The sequence below is a fragment of the Adiantum capillus-veneris genome, unplaced genomic scaffold (genome assembly GCF_014529385.1).
Source record: "Adiantum capillus-veneris isolate H3 unplaced genomic scaffold, ASM1452938v2 Hic_scaffold_839, whole genome shotgun sequence".
NCBI lineage: Eukaryota > Viridiplantae > Streptophyta > Polypodiopsida > Polypodiales > Pteridaceae > Adiantum > Adiantum capillus-veneris.
This window is the reverse complement of record NW_028221818.1, coordinates 28773-41596: the sequence shown is the minus strand read 5'-3', so window position 1 is coordinate 41596 and position 12824 is coordinate 28773. Positions and strand designations below refer to the sequence as shown.

Here is a 12824-nt window from a genome sequence, read left to right as displayed (position 1 = left end):
CAAAATAAATAAAATAAATTAAACTAGGATAACAAGATATAAATACTGCGGACGGGGAGAGAGAGAGAGAGAGAGAGAGAGACTAAAATAACCAAAAAAATGCAAGAAACTCTAAAAAATAGCAAGAAACGCTTGTGAAACCCTTAAAAACAGAGAAAATCAGCTTTGAAACTTTAAAAAACAGCAAAACACATATTTGAAACCCTAAAAAACAGCAAAAAACAGTGGCGAAACCCCCAAAAGCAGTACTAAAAACAGCAAAAAAGAGGTGACGAAACCCTAAAAACAGTGAGATAGTTCATGAGAGAGAGAGAGGAGAGAGAGAAAGAGGAGAGAGAGAAAGAGGAGAGAGAGAGAGATGAAATGAAATGAAATGTTATTTATTTTTCTAGTGAGGCTGATCTTCTTAACCAACTTGTGGGCGCTTTGAGTGCTCAAATTGGTGATGACTCGTCAGTTGTACGGCAACTTTGTGTGAAGGGCCTAATACAGGTAAGAGAGTTTTTTTGTTGCAGGTTGATCTGATTGTATTGTGAAGGCAGTGATAACCACATTGGGTTGTCAAATGTTATTTTCCAGATTCCAAAGGAGGAAATACTAAATTATACAGCACAAGTTCTTAGTGTTATCATCGCTTTGATTGAGGATTCTGAAGAGAGAGTAGCTGAAACAGTGGTTCAAGGGTTGATTGTGGTAAAAACAAAAGCACTTCTGAACCAAAAAAAAAAAGTCTTTCCTTTGAATTTTTTATATTTACAGGTGGCATCAATGGTGTAATTGAGATTTTGAATGGTCGTTAGGTCCTTGAGTATGCGACGGAGGATACAGTGGCCCCAATTCTTCTGAGTTTGTGTGGACGTCTGCGAACGCTTCAGGTTTGTAACAGTGGTTTGGTGGAAGCCTGCTTCTGGCAGCATGTTTGTTCTTGGAATTGCTGAGACCTTTGGATGCTTTAGTAGAATGAGGTTACTCCCATGGGTTAATTAATGGTCTGAGGAGTTGGAAAAGGAAGAGGGTACTTTTAAGAGTAATTTTTCTGCTGCTGCTAGTTTTGTATGGTTGTGGGAACTTCAATTCACCATCAACTGGTGTGCGTGTTTCCAGCTACAAACAAATGTAAACATACGAGCTGCATCCTTTGGGGCATTGGGAGTCCTTACACGTTTTGGTGCAATACAACATGTATCTTTCATTGAGCAGGTGAGTTTTAGGTTCTGAAGTTTTGACAGAAGTTCGTATTTCTTAGTTTTTAGCCATGTATAATACTCACAAAGTTTTTTACAGGTTCATGCAGCATTGCCAAGGGTAGTTTTTCATCTTCAAGATGAGGCATTGTTAGTGTGTCAAACCTGCAAGGTAATTCCCCTGGTCAAAAAAGGTTAAGACAGTTTGCTTGTTAGAGGGTTTTCTTTATCATGAGAGGTTTGATCACATGCATTCAAAAGGATATTTTCCAACTAAGCTCTCCCAAATGGCAGGCTACCTTAAAACTTCTGCTCTCTTACCTGGGAATGGAAGAAGCATTGGCTCTTACAAATTCACGAGCATTCAATTCGATTTACAGGTGATGGTTTCAAATTCTGAAATAGACTTTTGTTTTCTCAGCATAATTTGCAATGAACTCTAGCTCTTTTGAGCAGGTCCGATTATGAGAAGTTTCTCAAGGATTTCGCGAAAGTTCTTGTAAACAGTCAGATGGACAGGACAGATAACTACGTCATAATCGCCATTCAGGTAACCACAAATATAAAAGTAGACTATTTATTGGGCAGAAGTTTCTTAACATCAATCATGAATGGGAACTTTCTTCTCTTCATCGGGCAGAATTTTGAAAGTTCTTGGCCGGAAATTCAAGCCAATGCAACCTTTTTTGCGGCATGCCTTTTGTCTCAACTAGTCGACCACAAAATTATGGCAGTACATCTACCTCAGGTAAGAATATTATTGCAACCAAAATACCATCCATTGGTTTTTTGAGTTGATAACAATCACGCCTTGAAATGGATTTTACGTATGTCAAACCAAGTTATATAGTTTGAAGTACTCAATTGGAAAACATGGAGTCATTGGTTAGTGGTGGACAACAATGAGCCTTTGTAGAGAATCATTCGGTACATGTTGTTATGGATGTCTTCATCTCTTATCCTATATACATGGTATTTTCTGGTGATGTCATCTCGAATTCAAAAATGCAGAAGCACTACATAAGTACATGCCCAATGTCATATGAGATACTAGGATTGTCCATTCTTTTTTCTGCAAATCTGTATCTGTACATGTCAATGTACTATTATACTAAGATGATTCATTCCCTTCTCTGCGAAGGTTTTGGACCCCTTATGACTTTGGTTTTATAGATTATTTGGTCCTTCCAAAGGATTTTATTGTGTGCGCATGTTGCACTCTTTAATTTGCATGTGCTTTTCCCTTTCTGTCCCCAGAATTGTCCTCCTGCCATGTGTGTGTGTCCATGTATGCCTTACATGAAATTTCAGCAGCTGAGGTATAGCACTTCTGTTTGGTGTAGGTTGTTGGATCACTCGTTCGCATGGCAGGGAATTCTCCAAGCCCTATTGTTCGAGCGTCTTCTACAAATTCTTTAAGCCTTCTTTTGAACAGCATACATTGATTCTTTTCATACTTACAAGTTTTCTTGGGCAGAGTGTACAGAATCGAGCGGATCCATTTCTCAGCTTGTTCCTTGTATCATTTTTACAAAGTAGGACAAAGTTAACAGTGTATGTACATGCACGGGAATCTAACCATCAAAATGGGTCCGTACTTCTTTTGTAATCACAAAAGAACTGTTGGAAGAAGCAAAACACCGGAACAGATATTGGGTTGTATTTGTAATGTATGAAGATGCTTATAAAGTCATTGTTTTGTTTGATTGTAAGTATTCTGTTAACTACTGATCAACCATAATGATTTTACATAAAAGGGCCGCTGTTTCTTAGCAGGTTTTGCAAGGCAAATAGCACATGAAAACGTAGCTATGTGATTCAATGTCGTGCTTATGGACTCCATTCTTTGTTGTTTTGTAACTGTGCAAAATTTTCTTTTTACCAACATTTCACCAAAGAGCTCAAAATTTTAGTTTTGGCTTGCACAGTCAAAGAGCTCGATAAACCACATTCTCTTACATTCTAGTGTCTACCAGCAGCTCTCAGACAGCTTTCTACGATACCTCAGAGGAAATGAATGATATGGGATTGGCCAGGTGTTTGCAGGATGAGGAGCACACTAGACATGGGGGATATCTGACAGATATGGGGACTGCACTAGAGATTTCCAGCATCGAGTGGGTTCACTTGTTTTCCTCATAGACATGGGGCTAGCACAGTGGATTATAACCCTCTGTTCAGGACTTTACAATCGGGCCCAGGCCTATTGGGGTAGCAGTAGATCATGCCCTCACATTTACCATCTCTTTTCAGTTCAACATAGCTCGATTGGCACAGACATCTACGTATACCCGATACACTTCGGAGATTGATTCTGTGTACATAGATGGTGTTTATAGTCGTTTATGCACAGAGGATCCGAGGAGACCTCTAGAGGAGCTCACTTATATATTGACAGAGACACTTGAGGATGTAGCAGCAGAGGCATACCCACACACTGAGAATAGCTGGTATGATGAAGAGTGAAGAGAGATAAGAGCCCGACTTCAGAGGGAGGGACTTCTAGGAGTCATCACTCATAGGCAGTCACGGATTGCTTCTAGGCATTTGGTGCGACAGAAGAAGAGGGCATTTCTAGCTCAATTAGAGCAAAATTTATACTTGTTTTTTGAGCAAGGATTCAGGCGAGGCATGGTGACTCTTCCATGAGCATTCTCCCCACCAGTCATCACTTCTACGGAGGTATGGGATCAGTATGCATCATCTCTCTACACAATCTCGGGGCAGCCACCTCTTTCGGATCTGCAAGAGCCATGTCCACACACATTTGCTTTCTTTACTACCGAGATGGTAAAGAAGGCCATTGACAAGAGGAGGACCACGAGAGCATATGATCATGATGGTCTAGTAGTAGAGTATTTTATACATGCCAAAGATCTGCTTGCAGAGCTTCTAGCAGTGATGTTCAACTACGCCATGTGCGAGAGCCTACTTGATACTTGGAGTTTGTCTACTATTGTACCTATCTTCAAGTCGGGGAACCCTATTAAGCCTCGGAACTACCGCACTAGCATATCCATCCTTGAGCAACAGTTTAGATGGGCAGAGAGAGAGGGTGTACGGCCAGCTGGACAGGCGGGTTTCAAGAGAGGTTTCTCTACTCTTGATCATATTTTGGAGGGGAGATCACATGAGAGATGGCTCTATTGTCACTTTGTGGATTTCTGCAAAGCGTTCAATACAGTGCCCAGAGCTAGATTGATGCGCAAAGTGCAAGAGATGGGGTACCCACAGAGTTGATTTGGGGGATCATGGCTCTATGCAAGTCAGTAATGGGGGCATGTACGCACTCCAGAGGGGATTTTTTATTTGGTTCACTCCACTATCGGCGTGAAACAACGCTGCCCGCTATCTCTTACACTATTTGGCATGTATGTGGATCAGATTTCTGACTACATTGAGAGGTGGCAGAGACATGTATCCCACTATTGTTATATGCTGATGATATTGTGTTGATTCTAACTCCTCGGAGGGGATGCAGTATCACTTAGATGCTTTGTATACATTTGGTCATGATAGTGGATTGTCTGTTAACCTGGGGAAAACCAAGGTTATGGTGTTTTAACACCACAATACAATGGGTCAGGAGGTCAGCACCTACTTTTACATAAGGCCAGGAGATGTAGTATACAGATGCATACACCTATCTTGGGGTAGTCTTCAGTGGTCCAGTGCTTTCATTGAGGAGAGTAGTAGAGACTAGACTGACGAGAGCTTATGCAGCCTTGGGAGGATTGGAGAGGATGTGTTCGCAGGTTCAGTTTCAGGAACCTCGAACAAATTTCTTGCTTTTTCACTCTAGTGGCTTCAGCTATGCTTTACGGAGTTCAAATTTGGGGACCCTTAGTGGACCACCATGGTAGAAGTGGTAGCACTATTGGATCGAGATGTATGGAGAGGCCTTTAGTCTCTATGATCTTTGGGATGATTCGGGATAAGGCCTTATTCGAACTAGCTGCCCCCTCTCTCATGGTCAAGGCACTTACTAGATCAATATCCTTTATGCATAGTTTACGGGACCTTCCCAGAGACAAACATGCTTGGCTAGCCCTTGAGTCATCCCGACGGCTAGCGTTACAGGGGGATACAGCATGCTGGTATGGGCAAATGACATCATGGTTTGAGTCACATGGTTTCAGCATGGATAGACTGCCTTCATTCCAGTACTCCTTGGATGTATCCTCCCTATCTTTCACACGGACAGAGATCACTAGACTCATATGTCAGGATCTGATTTAGCTAGATACCAAGAGCACTTGGATAGAGCCGACACAGGAGTTGGACACGAAGATGGCTTTCTATAGAGAACATCTTCTCCAACTAACAGAGGATGGATATGTGATCAGATCGGCCTATATGAACACTCATTGATCCCATGGGATACGATGTGCTATTGGTCAGATGCGTACATCATCGCATCAGTTAGAGATTGAGACTGGCAGATTTAGGAGAGTACCATCAGAGGCCAAGATTTACCAGTTGCGTCATATAGAGCTAGAGACAGAGTTACATCACATTTGTCATTGTCTATCACATTTGTCATTGTCTGGTATACTATGAGATAAGACGCTGCTTTCGTTGTCCATTCAGAGAGGGCTTTGGACCGTTGGCCAGAGTCATGAGGTATCGGGATCAGAGATGCCTCGGGTTGTTTGTGCTAGAGTTGTGCAGCCATAGGGAGAGTCTCTTGAGGAGATCAGGTAGTGGGAGACATTCAGAGAGGGAAATCACCAACTTCTTTAGAGCAAGGACTTAATCGTCAAATGAGCAAGCTTCATAGAAAACTTCAAAACCCACCTATACCAAAGGTATAGATGTTGACAGAGCCACCGAGCTCTGGAGAGTGGGGACGCCCACGTCTACGAGGGCGACCACAACAACGATGGAGGCTCCATCAGAGGATCGTGACTATTCTAGCATGATATGACAGACGTCCACCGGTATTGCTATTTTCAGAGGTGAACATTGACGATGCTCTTCAACGACCAATGCAATACTTTCTCGGGTGACGGTTGATGTCGGGCATCCTCAAGCATTGATGATGATGATGATTTTAGTTTTTCACTTTACTTCATTTTTTATTTTGTACCCAGACATTGTATTAGATCCACCAAGATTGTATCAGTGTGGTCTCATAGGTCATTTTGGCCTTTCGAAGACGTTTATAACATTTCATTTCGTCATCTCTCTCTCTCTCTCTCTCTCTCTCTCTCTCTCTCTAAGGGGGTTGATACCACGTGAAAACAGTAAAAGAACAGACTGAACAACTTTAAGCACTCCAAAGAACAACTGAATTGAAAGAGATAGGCAACACACAAGACGGGGAGTGGCAGAGTTCCACTCTGAGAGAGCATTGGCCCAAATGTTGGCGCCCCTGTCGATATTTCTTTATATCGCTTGAATTCATGACAACATCGGTACTCCAATCCCTGCACCTTCACATGGAAGCATGCTAGAGAACGAGCCCACGGTACATATTTAAAGGCCCTTGGCCTATGAAAAGCAGTTACAAGAAAAGCTTCAAACTCAAAAGCATCTGGTGTCAAAAACTGGCATTAAAAGCTTTCGAGCGTAAATCACGAAAATCCATGCACCTGCCACATCAGCATTCGCTAGCACAATTCGTGGAAGATTGTACAGTCAGCCATGTCATCAGCATAAAATGTGGGCGTCCGTACAACTGTCGCGTCATCATCAATTTCGTAAGGGAGAGTGTGTGTGTGGTCCTGCATTATTTTGATGCCTTAAGGTCATTTGGGCCCCATCGGACGCGTCCTTGTGTCACAAACTGGTGATGTGGCTATTCCTAGGCATGGGCAGCCTCAGAAAAGGACCTCCGCTGGCAGTTGCTCCCGGAAATGCGGATGTTGAATGCTGACGTGGCGGGCACTGTACGGACATGCCGAAAAACGCAGATAGGTTGACACGTGGCATCCCGTAAATCGCGGCGCTTTTTGCGGCAGATTCTACGGCAGTCTTGGTGCAGCTTTTGGATTTTGCTTTTTCTATGCAAATTAGAGAGAGAGAGAGAGAGAGAGAGAGAGAGAGAGAATATGCTTTTGATTTTCAGCTTTTGGGCTGTGCTTTTAGCATCCTTTGTAAACTCTTTAAATTGGTAGTTTCGGCTCTCACTTCTCAGAGCATCTGGATGCAGAGTCTAAGAGTGAGTCCCAGCTATTCGCTTGTACTTTGAGTTGCAGATTAATACAAAAAGAAATACCGAAAGGGGTGCCAGTCTTTGGGACCAATATTTCTAGGCACAGAACTCCGTCGGGCCAGTGTCGAATCAATTGTGAACTCTGAACTGTTTGAAGTGAATTCTTGTGGTGTCGCGGTAGATTCTCGACTTGAAGTGTCCAAGTCTGTTACAGTGATATCAAAGCGCGGCCGATTTCTCTTCTACTGGGAGATCCGATCCTTTTTATGTGGCACTTATGGCTTTAGACAGAAATCAGTCGACTCCCTCTGCATCCAGAGATGCGGGAGGAGAGCACGAAGAAGATTCATGCGAGGAGTACGGCCCGCCTCGGCCTACTTCGGCGGAGCTTGAAGAGATGGAGCGCCGACAACTGATCGACGCAGGAAAGATGATGATAAATTTTGCGAAGGACCCGAAATTTGCAAAATTTATGACTCAGACCTCCTTCCACCAAGTGTATGCACAGTGGCAGCGGACCACTAAACCACCCCCCAAACTAGTACTCAAGAAACCCCCTACCCCAAGGATGTTTACTGAGCAAGAATTAGAAGAGGTGGTTGATGCACGTATTTCTCAGCTTTTTGACGCACAGAACAAAGCAGAAACACACGACAAAAAGCAGCAAAAAGGAACTGACTTCCCGGGTTATTTGGTTCATCAGTTTGCTTTTGCGTCGACTGAAAAGCAGAAGAAGCATGTGCGGTTTGAAGGATTGCCTAGTTCTTCTTCCTCTTCTTCTTTTGAGAGTTCTTCTAGCTCTTCCGATTTGAGCAAAGAAGAGTAAAAAGCAAAAGGGCAAGAAAAAGGCAAAGAAATCTAAATCTCGCCCAGTTTCAGACAGTTCTACAGAGGACTCGTCTTCAGATAGTTCGGACTCCGACGATCGCAGATTCTATCCAAAGAAGAAATTTTTTTACAAAGCCAACCAGTATGACTTTCTGGAAGATAAAAGCAAGAAAGTCCGAGAGTTCAAAGAAGATGGACAGTTAGTTAAATTTAACACTTTTTTTGGTTTTCAAGATGCTTCAAAGGCTTTGGCCTTCATACAGCAGTTTGACATAGCTTTCTCTGGAGGGCGTTAACTCAAAGCACTCCAAGATTCAGACAGCTACTTCCTATTTCAAAGGGAATGCTCAAACTTGGTGGTTCACGCTTCTATTGAACAGGAAAGCGCTAGTTAAATGGTTGAAATTTAAAAGGCTTTTTATTTCTTCTTGGTTGACTAGAAAGTACGAACGCGACGTACGAACTGCTTGGAACCATCTTCAGATGACCAAGAAGGATACTTTGGACGCATATTGCGAGAGATTCTGGAGCTCTTTTCTACCAGTCTCTTCATTTAAGAAAGATCTCGTTCAGAGAGCAGATTGAGCGGTTTACCTTGGGTCTTTCTACAGAGATCCGAGATCACTTCTTAGAACAAAAGTCAAATTCCATTCAGTAATTGATGAGTCATGTGAAACGGGGTTTTTCCATTCACTCTGGCAGTTTGACCTACCCTACAGATGAAATCATGACACAAAGGAATGAACAGACTTGGAGCAATGAAAGTAGAAAGAAGAAGAGTAACCCAGAAAAGAAAGAAAAGGATGCATGACCCAAGCTTACTCTTTCATAGAGAGCTCTTTACATCAAAGAGGGGAAGTGCTTCGGATGTGGGGAAACTGGGCATATCTCTGCAAAGTGCCCTAAAAAGGCATCGAAAGAACAAAACAACAAGGATGAAGACAGGCCAGAGAGTTCGAGAGCAGCTGAGGATCGTGGAAGAAAAGGCAAGATAAAAGTAGGACTGGTTCCAGATTGCATGGGTACTAACCCAAGCACGATTGATGAGAGTACAAAACTTTGCCGAGCTTGGGGCAAACTGAAAGACCAAGAAGCCCTGGTTTTCTTTGATGGAGGAGCCAAGACCAACTTCATTTCACCTGAATTGGCGGCGGAGCTCGAGAGCACACCCGATCGGATGGGACCACTAGCAGAGGCAGTTCTAGCGGCACCCGACAGGGACGTACCCTTTACACTTGTCATTGGCAAACTTCGGTTGCATTGTTAGGGGTATTTGGGGCATGAGGACTTCTACATAATGCCTTTGGAAGGTTGTGATGTCCTCTTGGGAATTCCCTAGTACCATAAAAACAACGCCGTGGTCGACTATCGGGCGAGAGAAGCGACTTTGACCACAAAGAAGGGTAGAAATATTGTACTTGATGTGAAACTTAAGGGCGAGTCTGTCTCTATTGTATCGGCTTCGGCCATTTCAAAATTAATGAAATCCAGTCTATTTGTTTACTCGATCTTCTTGAGAGAGATGAATGATGAGAATAGGACAAATATTTATGAACTTGATAAAAAACACCAAGATTTTCTCCACTCATGCCGATTGCTTCTCAAAGGGCCTGCCAAGCGAGTTACCATCCGCTCATCCTGAGGATCATACCATTACCGAACCGGCTACCTTATCGTGTGAACCGAGCCTAGAACGAAGAATTTATTAACCAAGTGAAAGACCTCTTGGAAAAGGGTCTTTTCCAGCCTAGTACTTCACCGTATTGCTCTCCAGTGTTGTTGGTTTTGAAGAAAGACGGATCTTGGAGAATGTGTATCGATTATAGAGCTCTCAACAAAATCACCATCAAGAACAGATTTCCGATTCCTAGGATCGATGATATACTTGACAGATTACAGGGATCCTCGTGCTTTAGCGGGATCGATTTGAAGAGCGGATATCATCAGATCCGAATCGCGTTTGGAGACATCTACAAGACAGCCTTTCGGACGAGTTCTTGGTGATGCCTTTTGGCTTAACCAATGCTCCTGCGATATTTAGCCGGATGATGGACAGGATTTTTCGAGAGTACAGACTATTTGTTTGCACTTTCTTTGTCGATGTCATTGTTTTCTCCAAGGGTGAGTTAGAACATAGAGAACATCTGCTTCAAGTCTTTTAGGCATTACGAGATCACAAGTTGGTGATTAATGCAAAGAAAAGTGAATTTTTCCTACCAGAGATCCACTTTTTGGGACACATTGTCTCGGCGGCGACAGGAGTGCAGATGGACCCGGCTAAGATATAGACTATCCGTGATTGGCCCGATTTGAAGAATGTCCGTGAAGTTAGAAGCTTCTTGGGCTTGTGTTCGTACTACAAGCGGTTCATTAGAAAGTTTGCAGAGGTTGCTTCCCTTTTGCATAGTTTGATACAAAAAGGAGTACCTTTCTCCTGGGGACGCATAGAGGTGACTGCCTTTCAAACTTTGAAAGAGAAATTGACTACAGGACCAGTTTTGACTTTGCTGGACTTGCAGAAGTCATTTGAAGTATATTGTGATGCTTGTGGTCGTAGTCTGGGTACGGTCTTAATAAAAGAAGGCCATGTTATTGCTTACGAGAGCTGATTGTTCTCAAGGCCGGAGTTGACAACACAGATTTATGAGAAAGAGCTTTTGGCGGTTATCCATGCTCTTACTCAGTGGCGGCACTACCTACTCAAAGCGGATTTTACTATCTTTACAGACCGTCAGAGTTTACGCCATAGTTTTTTCATGCGGCAACCATGCGTCTCATTCGGGTGTGTATGGAAGCCTGATATAAGCCCGATTCAGACCCCCCAAAGATTCCATACGTGGAATACCATACGGCACTAAAAAAATTAGTGTGTGTGTATATATATATATATAATAGCAATTAAAATTAAAACACTAGACTCTAGAGAGCAGCCCAAAGCCACATAATGCATTAAAACATCATAGAAAATGTAGAATCTAGCTAAATCAAGGAGTCGGGAGCCTAGAAACAGGTCAAGATCTTTGATCAATAGATACGTCAATGGATCATGATCATACTAGATGGCAAAATATGGAGCCTCCAAAACCAACAAGACTGTATATTGAGTACTCCAAAATTCAAATGACAAAACATAAATAGAGCCTAGAGGGTGGAGTCCAGCCGCTCGATGCTAAATAGTGAATCCAAAACATAAGTAGAGCTAAGAGGAGTCAGGACCGAGGCTAGAGCAAAATGCAATGAGCTCTAACTCTCATCAAAGGCCACCTCCTCATCATCACCCTCATCATCCTCATCCTCATCCTCATCCCAAGCCTCATCCTCAGCAACGAAGCATGAAGTCCCAATATCATTGGGCATGCTAATTGGAAGACACTCCATAACATCATCAGTGCTCTGTGCAATAGCCTCCTGAATCTCCTGCAACTCAAGCAAGCGCTCCTCATCCTTCTCTTTGTTAAGCATCTCCAATGTCACCTCCATTCTCTCATAGCTGCGCTCTTTGATCTTGCATAAGAGCCTCAAGTTGGTGTGTATGTAGACGAGCTTCTTGGTATGAGCAGGGTAGCCTATTTCTTCTCTTGGTGTGAATGAGAGAGAAGGTGCTCCAATTTATCTCACATGGAGAGGCACATGTCCCTTGAGAAAGCACCTTAAGTGCAAGAGTCTGCAATGTGGGCGTGCAAGCCCCAAAAGTCTCCCACCATTTTACACCATCTTGCGTTCTCTTTGGATCCTTTGCAATAGGATGAGCAAATGACTTTCTTTCAGTGAGGAAAGTGTCCAACTCATCAATGAAGGTACCCTGCATGGTTAGATCACCCTTGGTATACCTGTCCAAAAATGTCATCCACCCGTCATGAACCTCACTATCATTGAATTGCCCTCTTCCTCGCCATATAGGATGCAACAAGTATCCCACAGCATGCAATGGTGTGTGCATCATATTCCATCTATCAACGCATAGGTCCTTGATCTCTTGCATCCTTGTCACATCAATACCTTGCATGTTTTGAATTTGCTCAACCATGCGATCCGTATCATACACAAGCCCCATGGTGGCTCCTTCCCTATCAGCCAAACGAAGTATCTTCAAGATGGGAGCACAAATCTTCAAAATCAACTTGGCCTCTTGCCAAAAGGATGCATTAAACACAATGTCCGAGACCACTATGGCCTTTGTAGTCCTGGATGCCTTCATTTTCACAAATTTTGCATCAATCATAAGCCTACGCACACCTTGTATACATCTCTCATCCACAAGACTAGCCAACATGATGAAGTAGTAGGTAAATCGAGTGGCCGATGGCTTCAACAATTCCTTCTTGCTAAGCATCCGAAACAATGCCAAGACAGTGGACTTCCTTGTGACAAATGTGACAACCTTTGTTGCATCTTCAAGAATTTTTGCAATCCAAGGGAGCTTCCCAATATCCTCAAACAAGAGGTCCAAGCAATGGCATGCACATCTCGTGAAAAAAATATGTTTCCATTCCTCTTCCACCATTTGCCCGGCCCCAACACAATTAGTTGCATTGCCCATGCATACCTGCACAACATTGGAGGGTCCTGCCCCAATAATCACATTCTTAAGCTACTTGAAAATAAATTCTGATGTCTTTGTCTCCCCAGATGTGTCCATAGATTTCAAAAACACA

At 43.0% G+C, this 12824-nt stretch overlaps 2 protein-coding genes across 2 annotated transcripts; one reads left to right on the top strand and one right to left on the bottom strand.

Moving 5' to 3' along the window:
• Positions 1-372: 372 nt before the first annotated feature.
• On the top strand, positions 373-2822 carry LOC147416542 (protein SHOOT GRAVITROPISM 6-like; the record flags this gene model as incomplete). Its single annotated transcript, XM_086508275.1, has 9 exons — positions 373-492; positions 580-693; positions 801-875; positions 1105-1200; positions 1285-1356; positions 1479-1564; positions 1641-1734; positions 1825-1932; positions 2528-2822. Coding segments are annotated over 9 exons (867 nt in total), but the record flags the coding sequence as incomplete, so codon positions are not given.
• An 8590-nt stretch (positions 2823-11412) lies between these two features.
• Positions 11413-12709, bottom strand: LOC147416541 (uncharacterized). The gene is made up of 2 exons (XM_086508273.1): positions 11819-12709; positions 11413-11673 (listed from the first exon to the last, which is right to left on the bottom strand). Exons 1-2 carry the CDS (start codon positions 12707-12709, stop codon positions 11413-11415), a joined length of 1152 nt encoding a protein of 383 aa, XP_086364399.1.
• Positions 12710-12824: the final 115 nt, after the last annotated feature.